We start from the raw sequence: 20,513 nt of genomic DNA, 5'->3' as shown, positions 1-20,513 counted from the left end.
CAAAACGTCGGCCCATTTTGTATTAGCTTTTCATTTTTTTATTAGTAAGTTATAAGAATATGTATTCGCAATATGAGTCCTTTGTCAGATATACGCTTGGCAAATATTTTCTCCCAATTTTTCTCCCTTTAACTGTCATTTGAACAGATAAAGTGTTTAGTTAGGATTAAATCCAATTTATCAATTTGTTTCTTTGATAGTTTATGCTATTTGTATCCTATTTAAGACATTTTTGCCTAACCCAACATTACTAAGATTTTTTTGTTTTCTTCTAGAGATATTATAGTTTTAGGTTTTACATTTAGACCTACGGTTCATTTCAAGTTAAGTGTTGTATACGATGCAAGGTAGGGAATGAGGTTTTTTGTTTTCATATGGATATCCAATTATTTCAGCACTTTTGTTGAAAAATCATCTTTCGGCCGGGCATGGTGGCTCATGCCTGTAATCCCAGCAATTTGGGAGACTGAGGCAGGCGAATCACCTGAGGTCAGGAGTTCGAGATCAGCCTGACAAACATGGTGAAACCCCGTTTCTACTAAAAATACAAAAATTAGCCGGGTGTGGTGACGCATGCCTGTAATCCCAGCTACTTGGGAGGCTGAGGCAGGAGAAATGCTTGAACCCCAGGAGGTGGAGGTTTCAGTGAGCCAAAATCACACCACTGCACTCCAGCCTGGGTGACAGAGCAAGACTGTCTCAAAAAAAAAAAAAAAGAAAGAAAAATCATCTTTCACCATTGAATTGCCTTGTTACCTATATTGAAAATCAATATATTGTGGGGTGCAGTAGCTCACGCCTGTAATTCCAGCACTTTGGGAGGCCGAGGCAGGCGGATCATGAGGTCAGGAGATCGAGACCATCCTGGCTAATACGGTGAAACCCCGTCTCTACTAAAAATACAAAAAATTTGCCAGGCATGGTGGTGGGCGCCTGTAGTCCCAGCTACTCGGGAGGCTGAGGCAGGAGAATCGCGAGAACCCGGGAGGCGGAGCTTGCAGTGAGCGGAGATGGTTCCACCGCACTCCAGCCTAGGCGACAGAGCGAGATTTCGTCTCAAAAAAAAAAAAAGAAAATGAATATAAATGTTATTCTATTTCTGGACTGCATTCTGTTTCACTAACCTACATGTCTATCTTTACACCAAAAACCACACTGTCTTAATCACTGTAGCTTTATAGTAGTCTTTTTTTTTTTTTTTTTTTTTGAGACAGAGTCTCATTTTATCACCCAGGCTGGAGTGCAATGGTGGGATCTTGGCTCACTGCAACCTCTGCCCCCAGGGTTCAAGTGATTCTTCTGCCTCACCCTCCCGCGTAGCTAGGATTAGAGGTGTGTAGCTGGCATTACAGGCGCGCACCAACACGCCCAGCTAATTTTTGTATTTTTAGTAGAGACAGGGTTTTACCATGTTGGCCAGGCTGGTCTCAAACTCTTGACCTCAGGTGATCCGCCCACATCAGCCTCCCAAAATGCTGGGATTATAGGCATAAGCCACCACACCCAGCCTATAATAAGTCTTAAAATCAGGTAGTATAAGTTCTCCAACTTTGTTTATACTTTGCAAGGTTGTCTTGGATATTATAGGTCTTTTGAATTTTCATATATTTTAGAATCAGCATCAATTTTTTAAAAATGCCTACTGAGATTTTGATTGGAATGGCATTAACCCTATAAATCAATTTGGGGGAAATTGACATCATAGGAGTATGGAGTGCTCTGATCCATGGATATAGTATATCTCTCCATTATTGGATCTTTACTTTCAGCAATGTTTTATACTTTTCAGTGTACAGGTCTTGCACATCTTTGATTATATTTTATTATTAAACATTTGCTTTTTTTTTTTTTTGAGATGGAGTTTCATTCTTTCACCCAGGCTGGAGTGCAGTGGCGCAATCTCAGCTCGCTGCAACCTCTGCCTTCTGGTTTCAAGTGATTCTCCTGCCTCAGCCTCCTGAGTAGCTGGGATTACAGGCGCGTGCCACCACGCCCGGCTAGTTTTTTGTTTTGTTTTGTTTTGTTTTTTGAGATGGAGTCTCGCTCTGTCACCAAGGCTGGAGTATAGTGGTGCGGTCTCGGCTCACTGCCAGCTCTGCCTCCTGGATTCACGCCATTCTCCTGCCTCAGCCTCCCAAGTAGCTGGGACTACAGGCGCCTGCCACCATGCCTGGCTAATTTTTTTGGTATTTTTAGTAGAGACGGGGTTTCACCGTGTTAGCAAGGATGGTCTCGATCTCTTGACCTCATGATCCGCCCGCCTCAGCCTCCCAAAGTGCTGGGATTACAGGCATGAGCCACCACGCCCGGCCACGCCTGGCTAGTTTTTGTATTTTTAGTAGAGAAGGGGTTTCACCGTGTTGGCCAGGCTGGTCTCGAACTCCTGACCTCAAGTGATCTGCCCGCCTCAGCCTCCCAAAGTGCTGGGATTACAGGCGTGAGCCACTGCGACTGGCCAAACATTTGATTTTTTGAAGCTATGTAAATAGTATTTTGAAATTTTCAATTTCTGATTGCTTATTGTTAGTACTTAGAAGTACAATGCTTTTTGTCGAGGCATGGTGGCTCATGCCTGTAATCCCAATACTTTGGGAGGCCAAGTCAGGAGGATCGCTTGAGCCCAGGAGTTCAAAAGCAGCCTGGGCCTGATAGCAAGACCTTGTAGCTACAAAAAAAATTATTTTTAATTAGCCAACCATGATGGCATGCACTCCACCCCAGCCTGAGGAAGTAGGCAATGCTTTTTGTGATATTTGAGGAGAAAGACATTCCCGGGAGAAGGAAAGACATATGCAAAAGGTGATGGGCCTGCCTGGGGCATGGTAGGGATGGTACACCTGAGACCCCACAACTGGGCATTATGCCTGAAGGGCAGAGTGTGGGAGGGAAGGCAAGACGTGAGCTCAGGTGTCAGGAGAACTCTCTGGCCGTTCTATGGAAAACGGATGAGGAGGAAAGCACAGGAAAGGGGACTGTTGCATTTTCCCAGGCATGAGATGATGATGGTCTGGACTAGGACAGTGGCAGTGAAAATGGCAAGGAAAGAATGAATTCTAGAGACACTCAGGAGGTAGAACCCACAGGATGTCCTCTCTTGCCTATTGCACCGCAAGAGCCTCCTAACTGGTTTCCCTGCTCCCACGCTTGCCTTCCTCCCCACTACAGATTATTCCAACACAGGAGCTGGAGTGACTTTTTTTTTTTTTAGTTTTTTTTGAGACTGAGTCTCGCTCTGTTGCCCAGGCTGGAGTGCAGTGGCACGATCTCAGCTCACTGCAAGCTCCGCCTCCCAGGTTCACGCCATTCTCCTGCCTCAGCCTCCGGAGTAGCTGGGACTACAGGCGCCCGCCACCACGCTCGGCCAATTTTTGTGTTTTTTATCAGAGACGGGGTTTCACCGTGTTAGCCACGATGGTCTCGATCTCCTCACCTCGTGATCCGACCACCTCGGCATCCCAAAGTGCTGGGATTACAGGGTCAGCCACCACACCCCGCCTGGAGTGACTTTATTACACCTAAGTCAGAGCATGTCACACCTCTGCTCAGCACCCTCCAATGACTTCTCACGTCACTCAGAGGAAAAACCAAGGTCCCTGTGATGGCCAATGCGATCTTGCCCTGGCCTCTTTCCTACGCACCCTTCACTAGTTCCACCATAGCCACACTCAGCTCCTTCAACAAAGCAGCACTGCTCCACCTTTATTGAGCTGTAACTCTTTACCCAGACATCCACTTGGCTCATAACCTCACTTCCTTTAAGTCTTTGCTCAAATGTCACCTTCTCAAGGAAGCTTACCCGATTATCCTCGCTGATACTGCAACCAGCTTCAAGTACCCCACCACATCCTGATCCCCTTTATTCTGTTCTACTTTTTTCCTATAGCACTGATCATCTTCCAGCGTATTAGATTTTTCACTTATGTCTGTGGTTTGCTGTCACATCTACTAGGATAAACTCCACAAAGGCAGAGATCTTTATTTTGTTCACTGACATCCTAAGTCCCTAGAACAGGAGACACTTGATCCATAATTGTAGACTAACTGAATAAATGACTTAATTACCAGTTTGGATGTGGGGGCAGATAGTGAGCATGATGCCCGTTTCCGGAGCTGGGGTGCAGACAGTGTCTAGGGACACTGAACTGTTTTAAAAGCAGGATAGATCCCAGCTGGAGACCAGACAAGGAAATCATCAGCACCTGGGTCAGGGGCTGGAATGGAGCAGAGGAAATCATGCAGGAAAAGTAAAGAGAAGGACATCAGGTAAAGAGAAGAGGACACATGCATAGCCAGAGAGAAAAGAGGAGCAGAGGCATGTGGATCACAGAAGCTTAGGGAGGAGACTTTCAAGAAGGGGAGAGAGCTTGAGTCAAGCAAGGGCTGAAAGCCAACCATTGGATGCAGTCACTAGAAAGTTACAGATAGGCAAGGTGTTGTGGCTAACGCCTGTAATCCCAACACTTTGTGGGGCTGAGGTGGGAGGATCGCTTGAGCCCGGGAGGTCGAGGCTGCAATGAGCCCTGATGGCGCCAATGCACTCCAGCCTGGGCGACAGAGCAAGACCCTGTCGCAAAAATTAATAAATAAATAAATAAAAAGAAAAGGGGGAAAAAAAAGTTATACGTGGCCTTACGGGGAAGCCAACTCTGACTGGTTATAAGCTGAAACTGTCAAGTCAACAGGTGGCAGGGAAGATGGCTGAGACCAACAGCACAGAGATTTAGAGGCAGACAGACCTGGCGCCAATCCTAGGACAGGTTTTGATAAGCCTTTGAATTTCAATTGCCCCACGTTTCGGGGGAGGGGGTAGCACCCCCTAGCTCATAAACCTTAGTGATTGATGATTAAATGAGATGACGGAGGAAAACGCAAGCACAAAGTGGATGCATTAGCTCCATTTTGTTAATCAGCAGGCTTAGTTGGCTGCGACCCAGACACGAACTAAAATACAGTGCAGCCCAGGACCAGTGGGGGTCTTGCTTATGGCTCAGAGCTGAACAACACATGGACAGCAAAATCAGACACTGAGATGCGGGCAGGCCTGCGACGCTGAAGTCAATTCCTTTGAACAAACAGAACACTTCCGTCCCAAGATTAGCAGGAATTAATCTCCCAGTCTCGGGTACACCTGGTTGTCCCTCCCTGTCCTGGCGCGGCAAACGTTCCCAGAGGCCAGCCAGGGATCACTCGCCCAAGGACTGAGCTTTCCCTACTCTCAGCCAACTGGAGCGGGACCAGGGCCTAGGCAACGCAGCTGTCCGCCCCTAACAACCACTCACCTGCTTTCCCCCCTTTCTATAGGCCAGCAAAGGTACTTTCTTTTTCTTATTGGGCCGCGTAACTTATCGCAACCAATCAGTGGCAGCCACGGGACCCAACTCACTCCCACACAACTTGTGGGGGTGATCATGGAGAAGACAAATTTTTGTTTTCCGCATCCAGTTATCTCAGAGAGCACCGTATTTGTCAAACTGTTGTGACTCTCCCTAAATGTTTAAGAAAACATTTCATTCCCCTTAGGCTTGTATAGTCTGTCCCTGGCCTACTCCCCGCTCCAGGTGGTACAGCCCGCAAGCGGCTCCACTTCCCAGCTGCTCGCGGGGCCGAGTCCCCCAGTCCGAGGAGGCCACTCAGCGCAGGGGCCATACCATCTGTGACTAATAAATAATAAGGGGACCTCCGACTCCCCCCTGTTGCCTTATTACCTTCTGACCACCTCTCGGACCTCTTGCCCAGCCCTTCCCCGTAGACATCGCCCCAGATACGGTGGTGACACCATTGCTATGGGCCCACGTAGGGCGCAGTGCGAGCCAGGGCAGGACGCACTTGGTACGACCCGCGCCGCGCCCCGCGCCGCCGGAAGTGAGGTGTCCGACCCCCGAAGTTCCGGTTCGCAGGGGGTGGGGAGTGTTGTTAACCGGAGCGGCAGCCGCAGTCGCGCGGATTGAGCGGGCTCGCGGCGCTGGGTTCCTGGTGAGTGGGGCGAAGTCTGGCCCGAGTTGTGGTTGGGGTCGGGACCCGAACCTTCCCCTTGAGGTCTCCGGAGTCGGCGTGCCCCTCAGCCCCGCCGCACGCTTTCGGCCTGTCAGCTGGCCGGAGACCTCAGACGCCGGTGCGGCCGCTCTGCTCAAGCCTGGGCCCTGCCTGCGACGCCCGCAACTCCTGGTGCTCACAGGTGCGCGGCCGCGAGGGCGACCCGGCTCCTCCCGTCCCGCTGCTGCTCTCTCCCGTCCCGCTGTTTTTGTGGTGCTCTGAGTTGACACTACTCCGGGGGTCGGGGGACCCCAGGATTCCAGGCTGACGTTCCCCGCCCGCTCCCGCAGGGCGGGCGTCCGAACTGCCCACCCTAACACAGCTGTCACCGGCGCTGTCGCCTGCCCAGCCTGCTACTCTCTGTGCCTTGGCTGCTCTCAGCCCTGGCTGCGCATTCCCGCCCCTGGAGCAGATTTCTGCTGTTGCCTCTCACCCCATCTTCTCCACCGGAGGGTCAGCGGTGCAGCTCCCCCTCCTCCAACACTGCAGCTTTTCCTCATCGCCTCCCTAGAGGAGGCGGCTTGGCAGGCAGCGTGGAAAGAGCCCTAGATTTGAGGCAAGACTGACCCAGGTTCCAGGCCTTGCGTCAGTGTGATCACTTAACCCCTTCGAGTCTTATTTGTAAAATGGGGTAGCGTAAGCTATTCTTTGTCTGATGATTTCGAGGGCGAAATGTGATCCCCCCCCCCCACTTTCTCCTATTAATTGAGGCTGTGCCAGGCACCGGGCTATTTTGCACAGCACGAGCATCACATAACTTATTTTCTTGCCCCACGCAGGTCTCCGGGCCAGGGCAATGTTCCGCACGGCAGTGATGATGGCGGCCAGCCTGGCGCTGACCGGGGCTGTGGTGGCTCACGCCTACTACCTCAAACACCAGTTCTACCCCACTGTGGTGTACCTGACCAAGTCCAGCCCCAGCATGGCAGTGAGTTCAGGGCTCAGGGAGGGAGGAACTCCCTGGGAGGGAAGGAGGAGTCTGCCTAGGCCAGGGGCGGGGCTAGAGGTCAGGTAAGTAGGGAAGTAGCCGCCAGCTGCCTAACTTTGAATAAACTGTGATGAGGATGTGGCGGATCCTACATGATGAGTCCCAAGGAGAGGAAAGCAGAAAGTGACCTCAAACCATAGCCTCTCCCCACTCCTAGGTCCTGTACATCCAGGCCTTTGTCCTTGTCTTCCTTCTGGGCAAGGTGATGGGCAAGGTGTTCTTTGGGCAACTGAGGGCAGCAGAGATGGAGGTAAGATGTCGGCTGCCCCAAAGGTGAGGGCAGGGTGCTGGGAAAGAATGTTTGGTATCCACATTATTCCCTGCCTGGCCCCCAGCACCTTCTGGAACGTTCCTGGTACGCCGTCACAGAGACTTGTCTGGCCTTCACCGTTTTTCGGGATGACTTCAGCCCCCGCTTTGTTGCACTCTTCACTCTTCTTCTCTTCCTCAAATGTTTCCACTGGTTGGCTGAGGACCGTGTGGACTTTGTGAGTCAAGGCAGGGAGTTCTGGAGCAGGTGGAAGCCAGGGAGTAGCCAGCGGGCAGGCTTAAGGAGCAGGGAGGGCTAGGTTGAGGGTGTGGGGTGAGCCCCAGGCTTCCTGACAGGCCTCTTCTGTGCTCTGCCTCAGATGGAACGCAGCCCCAACATCTCCTGGCTCTTTCACTGCCGCATTGTCTGTGAGTGAGATTCAGGGGAGGGGAGGGGAGGACTGGAAAGTGAACCGTGGACCTGTACTCCAGAGCACAGGCTACCCCCGACAGCTGTACAGGAAAGATAATTTAGGAAGTTAATTTGCATAGTCTCTGTGCTGTTCCACTCCAGGGCTTCTCAACTGCCTGGGCCCTCAGCCCTTTGCCTTCTCACCTGCAGCCTGGGCAGCCCCAACGACTCCTCCTCCCCCAGGAAGTTCCCAGAGGGCCAGGTTCAGTGGAGTGTGCCCACCTGACTAGATCGCTGGGGCCATGGTGGGCTTGAGGGTGGGGCTGTCCTAGAGCATTAAACAGCTGTTGGGCCCTGGGCTGACCCCCCCACCCTGCATGTGTGGGGGTCCCCACAGCTCTTATGTTCCTCCTGGGCATCCTGGACTTCCTCTTCGTCAGCCACGCCTATCACAGCATCCTGACCCGTGGGGCTTCTGTGCAGCTGGTGTTTGGCTTTGAGGTAAAACTGGCTTGGGAGGTTGAGAGGACAAGCCTGAGGTGACCCCACATGTGCCTTGAATAACCCAACAGACCCTTCCTCAGCACCTGCTATGTGGCCAACCTGGGCTGGCCACCAAGGGGCAGTGATCAGATATGGCTCCTGCCCTCCACACGCTCACTCCTAGGTGACTGGGGAGAAGCAAAAAGAGGCTAGGACAGAGGAGGAGCCCCAACCTGGGGCTCAGGAGAGGGTTCCTGGAGGCTCGTGCCGGAGCTAGCTGGTAATGGACAGGAGAGGATTAGTTCCATGGACAACTGGAGGCGTGTCCCTGGCAGAGAGAGAATGTGTTCAGTGACAACAGCTCGTATTTGTTGAGTGTGAATTTCACACCAGGCCCTGTGCTGAGCTCCTGACCTGCATCTCTTATTCAGCAAGACAATACTGTTATAAAGGAACAGTTAATTCTGTCATTTTATAGATAAGTAAACTGAGGTTCACTGAGTTGTCAAAAGTCACAGCTAGTAAGTGGAGGGGCTAGGAGGACCCTGGGTGTGTCTAGAGCCTGTGATTGTACCACTGCACCTGCTGTGCAGAGGCCTGGGGGAGCTATGTGTTTACATTCCCCTCGTCCCCCTCTCCCTTCAGTATGCCATCCTGATGACGATGGTGCTCACCATCTTCATCAAGTATGTGCTGCACTCCGTGGACCTCCAGAGTGAGAACCCCTGGGACAACAAGGCTGTGTACATGCTCTACACAGAGCTGTTTACAGGTGAGAGGGGCCTGGGCCTCTCCTGATCTGGACCAGCATCCTCCACTATGCCTCCTGGCCCTGTGACCTGCTGCTTTCTGCATCCCCTCCCCTCAGGCTTCATCAAGGTTCTGCTGTACATGGCCTTCATGACCATCATGATCAAGGTGCACACCTTCCCACTCTTTGCCATCCGGCCCATGTATCTGGCCATGAGGTGAGCCCAGCCCTGTCCCCCGATCCTCCTGACCTGATCCCGTCCCTTCTCCTGCTTTCACTGACTGTCCTTTCAGACAGTTCAAGAAAGCTGTGACAGATGCCATCATGTCTCGCCGAGCCATCCGCAACATGAACACCCTGTAAGTAGGCTTGTCATGGCTGCTGTCCCAAGCTCGGTCCTGGGTCCCTCTGCTTCCAGCTCTGGACCTGATACAGCCCCTGTCATCCTAACCAGGTATCCAGATGCCACCCCAGAGGAGCTCCAGGCAATGGACAATGTCTGCATCATCTGCCGAGAAGAGATGGTGACTGGTGCCAAGAGACTGCCCTGCAACCACATTTTCCATACCAGGTGGGAGGGGCCCTGGGGAGCCTGCACAGCAGGGCACAGGCCCCAGAAGGCAGGCCCCTAGGGACCTGCTGACCTCTGCCTGGCCTTGACCTGCAGCTGCCTGCGCTCCTGGTTCCAGCGGCAGCAGACCTGCCCCACCTGCCGTATGGATGTCCTTCGTGCATCGCTGCCAGCGCAGTCACCACCACCCCCGGAGCCTGCGGATCAGGGGCCACCCCCTGCCCCCCACCCCCCACCACTCTTGCCTCAGCCCGCCAACTGTGAGTATCCCCTTGTCTGGCCACCCGGCATACCACTGGATACTTGCCCTGGGCTGGATGTGGAAGATGCTGGGAAATTGGAGAGTCCCTGCCCTCCAGAATCTCAGTCTGGGCCAGGGAGGGATTAAAAGATGAGAAATAGATGCTTGCAGTCAGTGTGACCAGTGCTGGGCTGAGGGCCTGTGGGAATAGGACAGAGCTCTCAATAGCCAGGCCCCCTGCCTGGGAGTTGGGTCTGTGTCCATTTGGCCCTTTCCTTACCTCCGTCTTCTCTCTGCAGTCCCCCAGGGCCTCCTGCCTCCTTTTCCTCCAGGCATGTTCCCACTGTGGCCCCCCATGGGCCCCTTTCCACCTGTCCCGCCTCCCCCCAGCTCAGGAGAGGCTGTGGCCCCTCCATCCACCAGTGCAGGTGAGCCTTTGGGTACTGTGACAGCCAGGGGGCGGCAGGGATGGAACACTCACTGACTTCTTGTTCCTGCTCTTCAGCAGCCCTTTCTCGGCCCAGTGGAGCAGCTACAACCACAGCTGCTGGCACCAGTGCTGCTGCTGCTTCTGCCACAGCATCTGGCCCAGGCTCTGGCTCTGCCCCAGAGGCTGGCCCTGCCCCTGGTTTCCCCTTCCCTCCTCCCTGGATGGGTATGCCCCTGCCTCCCCCCTTTGGTAAGCTGGGCCACTCTCTGGGTTCTTCTTGGGGGTGAGGTTGGTGTCTGGCCCCAGCAGCCCAGACTGAGCCTCTCTCTCTCCAGCCTTCCCCCCAATGCCCGTGCCCCCTGCGGGCTTTGCTGGGCTGACCCCAGAGGAGCTACGAGCTCTAGAGGGCCATGAGCGGCAGCACCTGGAGGCCCGGCTGCAGAGCCTGCGTAACATCCACACACTGCTGGACGCCGCCATGCTGCAGATCAACCAGTACCTCACCGTGCTGGCCTCCTTGGGGTGTGTCTGTACAGGGGAAGCAGAGTGGGTTTGGTGGGTCAGGAGTGGAGCTGCCAAGAGGTCCCCAGCAGTGGTTCTTGGCCTTTGACACCTGCCAATTCAGGCTGCCTATCTACATGCCCATCAAGGGTCTCCAGGAGTTCTTGGTAACTCCTGGTGCCTGTATTTCCCACTCCAGAAAGCACGTCTGGATCTAAGTAGGAGTGATGTTTATTCGAGAGCTGACTTTAGATCTTATTCCTTTTTATTTTTCTAAAGTCAAATTATTCAGAATTTGCAGTGCTTTAGTTCATCACATGATATTCTTCTGAGATGTGGTGACACTTAGATTGGCAATTGCTGCCCCCAAACTGAGGGAGCGAATAATAGGAAGTCACTTGGAGCCATCCTGGTCCAAGTTCAAGCGCTGGTCCCATCACTCATTTTTGACCTCTCATTATTTGAATAAAGGGGTCTTAATTCATATTCATAAGTGATACTGCCAGATACACACCTATAATCAGCACTTTGGAAGGCTGAGGCAGGAGGATTGTTTGAGCCTAGGAATTTGAGGGTGCAGTGAGCTATGATTGTGCCACTAAATTCCAGCTTTGGTGACACAGCCGAGACACTGTCTTTTAAAAAAGTGACATGTACATAATGCCTGGCATCTAGCAGTGACAGCACAGGCTTGGAGAGGAACTTGAGTCCAAGGCTTGAGCACTGTGGCTTATTGAGTGAGTCCCCTATAAGGTGCCCGACTCCCCAGGGTGGAGACTGCAGGGTTAAGAGTGAACAGGTCAACAGTCCCTGCCTGCAAGCACCTTACAGCTAAGGGATAGAATCACTTGGCCCTTGAGTCGAGTCACCCTGTCTGAGTTCATTCAGCATGTTCACTTGTGTTTGCCAGGCACTGGGGCCACAAGGGCACATCATTCTATACTCTGTTCTGCAAGGTTCACCAAGGGCAGGAGAATCTGCCCAACCTTGGATGCCAAGGCCAGGCCCGCCTCTCGTCCCTTCTCTTCCCAGGCCCCCCCGGCCTGCCACTTCAGTCAACTCCACTGAGGAGACTGCCACTACAGTTGTTGCTGCTGCCTCCTCCACCAGCATCCCTAGCTCAGAGGCCACGACCCCAACCCCAGGAGCCTCCCCACCAGCCCCTGAAATGGAAAAGCCTCCAGGTAGGTGTGATTGGCCTCCAGCTGGGGGAGCAGGGAACTTCTCTAGGTTCCACTTCCAGTCTCTCTGTCCCCAGCTCCTGAGTCAGTGGGCACAGAGGAGATGCCTGAGGATGGAGAGCCTGATGCAGCAGAGCTCCGCCGGCGCCGCCTGCAGAAGCTGGAGTCTCCTGTTGCCCACTGACACTGCCCCAGCCCAGCCCCAGCCCCTGCTCTTTTGAGGAGCCCTCGCTGGAACATGTCCTGCCACCAAGTGCCAGCTCCCTCTCTGTCTGCACCAGGGAGTAGTACCCCCAGCTCTGAGAAAGAGGCAGCATCCCCTAGGCCAAGTGGAAAGAGGCTGGGGTTCCCATTTGACTCCAGTCCCAGGCAGCCATGGGGATCTCGGGTCAGTTCCAGCCTTCCTCTCCAACTCTTCAGCCCTGTGTTCTGCTGGGGCCATGAAGGCAGAAGGTTTAGCCTCTGAGAAGCCCTCTTCTTCCCCCACCCCTTTCCGGGAGAAGGGGCTGCCCCTCCAAGCCCTACTTGTATGTGCGGAGTCACACTGCAGTGCCGAACAGTATTAGCTCCCGTTCCCAAGTGTGGACTCCAGAGGGGCTGGAGGCAAGCTATGAACTTGCTCGCTGGCCCACCCCTAAGACTGGTACCCATTTCCTTTTCTTACCCTGATCTCCCCAGAAGCCTCTTGTGGTGGTGGCTGTGCCCCCTATGCCCTGTGGCATTTCTGCGTCTTACTGGCAACCACACAACTCAGGGAAAGGAATGCCTGGGAGTGGGGGTGCAGGCGGGCAGCACTGAGGGACCCTGCCCCGCCCCTCCCCCCAGGCCCCTTTCCCCTGCAGCTTCTCAAGTGAGACTGACCTGTCTCACCCAGCAGCCACTGCCCAGCCGCACTCCAGGCAAGGGCCAGTGCGCCTGCTCCTGACCACTGCAATCCCAGCGCCCAAGGAAGGCCACTTCTCAACTGGCAGAACTTCTGAAGTTTAGAATTGGAATTACTTCCGTACTAGTGTCTTTTGGCTTAAATTTTGTCTTTTGAAGTTGAATGCTTAATCCCGGGAAAGAGGAACAGGAGTGCCAGACTCCTGGTCTTTCCAGTTTAGAAAAGGCTCTGTGCCAAGGAGGGACCACAGGAGCTGGGACCTGCCTGCCCCTGTCTTTTCCCCTTGGTTTTGTGTTACAAGAGTTGTTGGAGACAGTTTCAGATGATTATTTAATTTGTAAATATTGTACAAATTTTAATAGCTTAAATTGTATATACAGCCAAATAAAAACTTGCATTAACAATTGGTGGGGTTTGTGTCACAGAATCAATCAAATCAGTGTCGGGCTCCTTGCTGTGGCTGTACACTTGAAAATGGAATGGAATCTCCAGGAGTGAGGGTTTCCATGGAAGCCAGCACTATCCTTGGGGACACCACTGACCATTAACAGATTAGGAAGATGTGCCCATTTTACACACAGAGAAGCAGCCCAGAGTTCAGTGCCCTGCTTCAGGGCAGAGACCAAGTTGGGGAGCCAGGAACTGAAAGCTGTCTTAGCCAGTTTGGGGCTAGGGTGGGGTCTCAGGCCTTTGGCCCCTGTGACTCCAAGTATAAGGCATATATGAAGGCTAGTGAGCTGGGGTTGGGATGGGATGGCAGGGTGAAAGGTCAGCATATTCCTGCCTGCAAACCCCTCCCCAGCCTTGACTGCAGGTCAGAAGGCTGCGGGGGATGTCCCTATGCTGGCTGTGAGTTCCCAGCCACTCCCTTGTGGTCAGGCCAGCAAGTCTGGTCTGCAATGGAACAGTGACCAAGAACGTGCCTCCTACCTCTCTATCAGAGCCCGGGGCTAACGTGGGCACTCTGTGCCCCAGTGCCAGCACTGTACTTTGAACAGAAGATCTCCAAGACCCATGCCCGAGTCATCTGTGTTCTCCATAACCTGCACCAAACAAGATCTGGCCTAGAGCAAAGGCTTGGGGATGTTTGCAACAGTGAGCTTTGGAGGGCCAAGGAAACAAAGTGCCCAGTGGCTCTGCCCTGTGCTACCTTCCCCTAAACTGGGGTTGGGCTACTGCTTCCACCAAATAACAACTAGAATTTGAATTGCTGAGCCCAAGGAAAGGAAAACAAAACAGGCCAAGGTGGACCAGGCACATGGCTCATGCCTATAATCCCAACGCTTTGGGAGGCCAAGGTGGGCGGATCACTTCGAGTCAGGAGTTTGAGACCAGCCTGGCCAACATGGTGAAACCCCATCTCTACTAAAAATACAAAAATTAGCAGGCTGTGGTGGTGGGCGCCTGTAATCCCAGCTACTCAGGAGGCTGAGGCAGGAGAATCCCTTGATCCCAGAGGTGGACGTTGCAGTGAGCCAAGATCATGCCACTGCACTCCACCCTGGGCAACAGAGTGAGACTCCGTCTCAAAAAACAAAAAAGAACAGGCCAAGATAGGAGGGAGAGAAAGCTGCTGACACCCCCCATTAGCCTGGTTATCCCTATTTGGTCTCCCACATTAGGCACATTAGAAAACATAGAGTTGTTTTCTCCTTTATGCAAGCAAGGCCTGACCCCAAAGTCCTTTAGCCCTAGTTTCTGTATCCCCTGTCTCAGGGGCTCCAACACCCACCTCCCTCCTCCTGAGGCCCCCTAGACTTGATCCACAGGGCATGCTGACATGCAGGCTGCTCGGCTGGGCCTCAGAAGCCTTTCTCCAAGAGCCAGGCTTTAAGCTCCTGGTCAAAGTAGCCCTTGATCCGTAGGGTACCTGTCACCTCATTGACCTGGGTGACGGGTGTCTTCCCCAGCAGCGGGCTCAGAAAATCTTCCACATCTTTCTGCAGGGCCTGGGGAAAGATGACAAATCAGGTCAGGCCAAGAGTCCCTTCCCTTGAAAAGACTCCTGTCCCTTCAGCCCTGAAAGGGTCAGGCCCAGTCCCAGACCCACCCACCCACTTACCCAGATGTCCCCTTCCACTTTCCGGATCACAGTCATCTGCCGGTTGCCATGCGTGATGTCCTTGTAGACGGGGATGTTGTGCATCCGAGAGCGTCGTACAAAGTAAGGCAGGTTGGGTGGGGGGTCTGCAACAGGGAAAGACACTGTTAAATCAACTCTTCCTACGTGCCATCCCACCTCAGCCAAGGCCCTTGCTCTCAGTCTGCAGAGGGCCAGTGCACCCAGCTGGACCAAGCCACCTCCAGACTTTAGGTCAGGGGGTCTCCTCTTTCCTTCAGCTTGGAGTCACGACCAAATTGTTCACCCTGGTACCCTAAGGCCCCACACAAGGCCTGGCACTAAGTAGGTGCTCAAGAAAAAATGAAATCAGGGACATGCCTCCCTGGATCTTTGGGTCCCCCTCTAGGCCAACCCTTGCCCTCCTCCACTGGGTCAGGGAGGCCGAAATCAATCTCTGGAACAAAGAGATTGGGATTTGCAAGCACTGAGCACCTACCATATGCTGGGCTCTGCACTAAGGGCTCTGTGTACTGAGCAAATTATCTCCATTTTGCTAAAACAGGTTGGGTCAAGCTAAGTGACTAATTCAAGATAACATCAACAGTAAATAAAGCCAAATTCAAACCCAGAACTACCTGACTCCAAGCTGTGTTCTTAATTACAGTACATAGTCTGCTGGGGGGAAAGAAGGTCCAAGCTCTTGGGTTTTCTCTCTGTTGTTTACTTTCCCCCATATGGGGAAGACCTGATCTCAATAGTGTGGATGGATGAGTACCAGTGAACAACAGAAGGCTCCACTCCTCGGCTCTTCCTTGGGCATGAGACAGATGTAACCCAGAGGGATTGCAAAACAAGTCCTGAACCCACTGGAGAGTCCAGAGCCTCATGGGGGAGGCCAACCTCTGGGGAGGAGGTGATGCTCCGTGAAGCTTTCAAATCATCCCTAACCACCCAGCTCACCTCTGGGAGGCTGCCAGCCACTAGGGGTAGGATAATGTTCATGCTTTGGGGGATCTGGGATCCTGGTAGCCGGTAACAGGCGCTCCACAAACTGATATTCATCCACAGACTCCACAAACCTGGGGTATTCTGGAGGGCTCTGGGTCTGGCTCTGAAGCAAAACAAAAATCCCATTTCTCCATTAGCCTACCCAACACAGGATGGCATAACTTCAGCAAGTAGAGAATGGAAACATTACAGGCAGAGAGAATGACATAAATAAAAGGCTGGGCGACGGTGTGAAAGCTATCAGAATCAAAATGGAGTGAGTCACTTGGGTTAAAAATCCCAACAAATAGAGCTAGGGAGGGCCACGAAGAGAGAGTTCTTGGGCACAAATACTTAATAACAAGAACTACCACAAAAGACTGCAAAAACCACAGCCTTGCACAAAGGCCACTGCAACCTTACACAAAAAAATATTTCTGGCTGGGCAAGGTGGCTCACGCCTGTAATCCCAGCATTTTGGAGGCTGAGGCAGGAGGATCACCTAAGGTCAGGAGTTCAACACCAGCCTGGCCAACATGGCGAAACCCCGTCTCTACTGAAAATAAAAAATTAGCCGGGCATGGTGGTGCATGCCTGTAATCCCAGCTACTTGGGAGGCTGAGGCAGGAGAATTGCTTGAACCCAGGGGGTGGAGGTTGCAGTGAGCTGAGATCGCACCATTGCATTCCAGCCTGGGTGACACAGCGACGAGACTCTCTCAAACAGAACAAAACAAAACAAAAAAAATTCCTGCAAGGCCATCTGTCCAACAACTGCCTGTCCAATCTTGAACTGGCACCACCCATGTTATTCATCCTTGTAGCCAAGGATAACTATCTCAAAACAATTATGTAATACTCATTTTTCCTTTCCTTTATTTATTTTTATTATTATTATTTTTTTAGATAGAGTCTCACTCTGTCACCTAGGCTGGAGTGCAGTGGTGTGATCTCGGCTCACTGCAACCTCCACCTCCCAAGTTCAAGCAAGTCTCCTACCTCAGCCTCCCAAGTAGCTGGGACTACAGGCACATGCCATCACACCCGGCTAATTTTTGTATTTTTTGTAGAGACGGGTTTCACCATGTTGGCCAGGCTTGTCTCAAACTCCTGACTCCAGGTGATCTACGCGCCTTGGCCTCCCAAAGTGCTGGGATTACAGGCGTGAGCCACCGTGCCTGGCCCATTTTTCTGTTAAAAACCTTTGTCTTCTTTTACCTCCCTGATAAGCACATAGTCTATACCCATTCCCGAATAAATATCCTTTCCTTTTAGAGTCTGTTATTTAGGTTGACATAAGATAGCACCAGTCTTTGGTTTTCCATGGTGCAGGGTACAGATGGGATGGAAAGGAAGCTCAGGTACTCTGAATGGTCTGCCTCTCAGGATTTCTGTGGGATTCAAAAGAGTATATGTACACTTCTGAAAAGTCAATCAAGCCTTTAGAAACTTAAGGCTTAACTTTGTCTCGGTTTTAGAAATAGATATTATTATATTGGCAGCGTGGCCTTGTTTGTACCTCCATGATTGCCTGGCTGGCCTTGCTAACCTAATCACATCTGTGATGGGATATAGTGGTGTTTAATCTTATGATTGCCTTAAGAATTAAGGCAATCAGCCGGGCTCGGCGGCTCATGCCTGTAATCCCAGCACTTTGGGAGGCCGAGGCGGGCGGATCACGAGGTCAGGAGATCGAGTCCATCCTGGCTAACAAGGTGAAACCCCGTCTCTACTAAAAATACAAAAAATTAGCCGGGCGTGGTGACGGGAGCCTGTAGTCCCAGCTACTCGGGAGGCTGAGGCAGGAGGATGGCTGAATCCGGGAGGCGGAGCTTGCAGTGGGCCGAGATCGCGCCACTGCCCTCCAGCCTGGGCGACAGAGCGAGACTCCGTCTCAAAAAAAAAAAAAAAAGAATTAAGGCAATCATAATTCCCCACGCACACTCATATGCTAGGACCCCGCCCCTTACCTGAAACGTTGTGGCTTATATAGACACTGCCAGGCACTGTGTTAAGTGCTCCCAAAGAGCACCCCAGTCTACCATTTTCCCTCTCGATTCTGTATGTACACTCGAGACAAGTTCTCCTGATCGAAAACGGCAAAACTAAGGCCCCAAGTAGGAATGCCTTAGTTTTCGGGGTTAATAATGATTAACACTGAGCCTCACACCCACGCGATGCCCTCAGCTCCTCGCTCAGCGCTCTCACCAACAGCCGTAGCCCGCAGCCCCGCTGGACACCGGTTCTCCATCCCCGCAGCGTAACCCGGAACATGGTAGCTGCCATCTTTACCTGCTGCGCCAGCCTTCTGTGCGCGCAACTGTCTGGTCCCGCCCCCTCCTGCGCGAGCTGCCTGCCCAGGCAGGTTCGCCGGTGCGAGCGTAAAGGGGCGGAGCTAGGACTGCCTTGGGCGGTACAAATAGCAGGGAACCGGGCGGTCGCTCAGCAGTGACGTGACACGCAGCCCGCGGTCTGTACGGACGCGCCCTCGCTTCTTCCTCTTTCTCGACTCCATCTTCGCGGTAGAGGCAGCTGGGACCGCCGTTCAGGTAAGAATGGGGCCTTGGTTGGATCCGAAGGGCTTGTAGCAGGTTGGCTGCGGGGTCAGAAGGCGTGGGGGGAACTGAAGAACGGGGCCTGCTCTGTGGCCCTGCTCCAGTCCCTATCCGAACTCCTTGGGAGGCCTGGCCTTCCCCACGTGAGCCGCCGCGACCACCTCCATCCCGTCGCGATCGTTTCTGGACCGCTTTCCACTCCCAAATCTCCTTTATCCCAGAGCATTTCTTGGCTTCTCTTACAAGCCGTCTTTTCTTTACTCAGTCGCCAATATGCAGCTCTTTGTCCGCGCCCAGGAGCTACACACCTTCGAGGTGACCGGCCAGGAAACGGTCGCCCAGATCAAGGTAAGGCTGCTTGGTGCGCCCTGGGTTCCATTTTCTTGTGCTCTTCACTCTCGCGGCCCGAGGGAACGCTTACGAGCCTTATCTTTCCCTGTAGGCTCATGTAGCCTCACTGGAGGGCATTGCCCCGGAAGATCAAGTCGTGCTCCTGGCAGGCGCGCCCCTGGAGGATGAGGCCACTCTGGGCCAGTGCGGGGTGGAGGCCCTGACTACCCTGGAAGTAGCAGGCCGCATGCTTGGAGGTGAGTGAGAGAGGAATGTTCTTTGAAGTACCGGTAAGCGTCCAGTGAGTGTGGGGTGCATAGTCCTGACAGCTGAGTGTCACACCTATGGTAATAGAGTACTTCTCACTGTCTTCAGTTCAGAGTGATTCTTCCTGTTTACATCCCTCATGTTGAACACAGACGTTCGTGGGAGACTGAGCCAGAGTGTAGTTGTATTTCAGTCACATCACGAGATCCTAGTCTGGTTATCAGCTTCCACACTAAACTTAGGTCAGACCAGGGCCCCCAAAGTGCAATATAAAATTAGAAGCTGGAAGATCCTGAAATGAAACCTAAGATTTCAAGGTCAAATATCTGCAACTTTGTTCTCATTACCTATTGGGCGCAGCTTCTCTTTAAAGGCTTGAATTGAGAAAAGAGGGGTTCTGCTGGGTGGCACCTTCTTGCTCTTACCTGCTGGTGCCTTCCTTTCCCACTACAGGTAAAGTCCATGGTTCCCTGGCCCGTGCTGGAAAAGTGAGAGGTCAGACTCCTAAGGTGAGTGAGAGTATTAGTGGGCATGGTGTTTGGACTTTTTTTCCTTTCACAGCTAAACCAAGTTCCTGGGCTCTTACTCGGTTTGCCTTCTCCCTCCCTGGAGATGAGCCTGAGGGAAGGGATGCTAGGTGTGGAAGACAGGAACCAGGGCCTGATTAACCCTCCCTTCTCCAGGTGGCCAAACAGGAGAAGAAGAAGAAGAAGACAGGTCGGGCTAAGCGGCGGATGCAGTACAACCGGCGCTTTGTCAACGTTGTGCCCACCTTTGGCAAGAAGAAGGGCCCCAATGCCAACTCTTAAGTCTTTCGTAATTCTGGCTTTCTCTAATAAAAAAGCCACTTAGTTCAGTCATCGCATTGTTTCATCTTTATTTGCAAGGCCTCAGGGAGAGGTGTGCTTCTCGGGTTGGTGGTATGTGCCCTAGGAGAACAGTGAGGCAGAAAAGGCAGAAGCCCTTGGTATGGGGGGATGAAATGGTAAACTACAAGAGAAATTTCCTGTGAAGAAACAGTTACAGATCCTGGGGGGCTTCAGATGTAAAATTGGGGTTATTCCCTATCCTAAGTAACTTGATCAGTCCCCCCAGGTCATTCTTTTTCATCTTCTAAACAGAGAAGGTAGCAGAAATCACTGTGGTGAGAGGTTTGTTAAGGAGGCAGCAATAGAAGGGATGGGTGGGGGAAGAGGTTTGTATAGAAGGTGAACCTGGCCGTTCCCTGAACTTGGTACCAGCTGTGGCCTTAGAGTCCAGGGCAGGAATCTGGTCTGCCTCGGTTTTAGAAGTAAATATTATGTTGGGAGCATGGCCTCGTTTGTACCTCTGTGACTGCCTGGCTGGACTTGGTTAACCTAATCACATCTCTGATTGGATATAGTGAGGTTTCAGTGTTCCCAAAAGTTGGGTTACCTCTGGGGCTGATTCAGGGTTCCCTTCTGGCAACTGAGCCTCCCAGCACTTCTGAACCCCACTTACTCATTCAGCTAAAGTTTCTGGACCTGCCAGTTCTTGAGAAATAGCATCCAACAGGGTAAAGCCCTTGGGCTGTGGACTTTGACTGCCTGAGTTTGGACCTTCTTTTTC

At 52.5% G+C, this 20,513-nt stretch overlaps 4 protein-coding genes across 7 annotated transcripts in view; 2 read left to right on the top strand and 2 right to left on the bottom strand.

Annotated features, from left to right (window-relative positions):
- The window catches only part of SPDYC (speedy/RINGO cell cycle regulator family member C), a 41,046-nt gene extending 35,198 nt beyond the window's left edge, over positions 1 to 5,848 (bottom strand). Inside the window, exon 1 of the mRNA XM_019036040.3 lies at positions 5,706 to 5,848. Within this exon, the coding sequence (XP_018891585.2) occupies positions 5,706 to 5,779 (74 nt within the window). The 5' untranslated portion in view covers positions 5,780 to 5,848. The remainder of the gene's footprint in view (positions 1 to 5,705) is intronic.
- An 11-nt stretch (positions 5,849 to 5,859) lies between these two features.
- On the top strand, positions 5,860 to 13,127 carry SYVN1 (synoviolin 1). 4 transcript variants are annotated; one of them, XM_019036033.4, is made up of 16 exons: positions 5,860 to 5,973; positions 6,813 to 6,961; positions 7,179 to 7,271; positions 7,357 to 7,509; positions 7,651 to 7,699; positions 8,080 to 8,183; positions 8,811 to 8,937; positions 9,034 to 9,133; positions 9,210 to 9,275; positions 9,371 to 9,487; positions 9,584 to 9,747; positions 10,028 to 10,156; positions 10,237 to 10,407; positions 10,494 to 10,680; positions 11,692 to 11,843; positions 11,918 to 13,127. In XM_019036033.4, the coding sequence occupies exons 2-16, from the start codon at positions 6,830 to 6,832 to the stop codon at positions 12,022 to 12,024; spliced, it is 1,851 nt and encodes a 616-aa protein (XP_018891578.1). In that variant the 5' UTR covers positions 5,860 to 5,973; positions 6,813 to 6,829; the 3' UTR covers positions 12,025 to 13,127. The 4 variants fall into 4 exon arrangements, with proteins under 4 accessions (XP_018891578.1, XP_004051530.1, XP_055210442.1 ...); XM_004051482.4 differs by having other exon boundaries at positions 5,861 to 5,973; positions 10,234 to 10,407; XM_055354467.1 differs by having other exon boundaries at positions 5,879 to 6,175; positions 10,234 to 10,407.
- MRPL49 (mitochondrial ribosomal protein L49) lies at positions 13,040 to 18,172 on the bottom strand. The gene is made up of 4 exons (XM_004051487.5): positions 17,980 to 18,172; positions 15,746 to 15,896; positions 14,786 to 14,910; positions 13,040 to 14,672 (listed from the first exon to the last, which is right to left on the bottom strand). The coding sequence occupies exons 1-4, from the start codon at positions 18,055 to 18,057 to the stop codon at positions 14,526 to 14,528; spliced, it is 501 nt and encodes a 166-aa protein (XP_004051535.2). The 5' UTR covers positions 18,058 to 18,172; the 3' UTR covers positions 13,040 to 14,525.
- An 11-nt stretch (positions 18,173 to 18,183) lies between these two features.
- On the top strand, positions 18,184 to 19,779 carry FAU (FAU ubiquitin like and ribosomal protein S30 fusion). Its single transcript, XM_004051486.5, has 5 exons — positions 18,184 to 18,320; positions 18,592 to 18,674; positions 18,769 to 18,913; positions 19,377 to 19,432; positions 19,607 to 19,779. Exons 2-5 carry the CDS (start codon positions 18,600 to 18,602, stop codon positions 19,730 to 19,732), a joined length of 402 nt encoding a protein of 133 aa, XP_004051534.1. The 5' UTR covers positions 18,184 to 18,320; positions 18,592 to 18,599; the 3' UTR covers positions 19,733 to 19,779.
- The last annotated feature ends 734 nt before the right edge of the window (positions 19,780 to 20,513 follow it).

The sequence above is a fragment of the Gorilla gorilla genome, chromosome 9, assembly GCF_029281585.2.
Source record: "Gorilla gorilla gorilla isolate KB3781 chromosome 9, NHGRI_mGorGor1-v2.1_pri, whole genome shotgun sequence".
NCBI lineage: Eukaryota > Metazoa > Chordata > Mammalia > Primates > Hominidae > Gorilla > Gorilla gorilla.
Note: the sequence above shows the minus strand (reverse complement) of the source record. Positions and strands in the feature narration are given on the sequence as shown.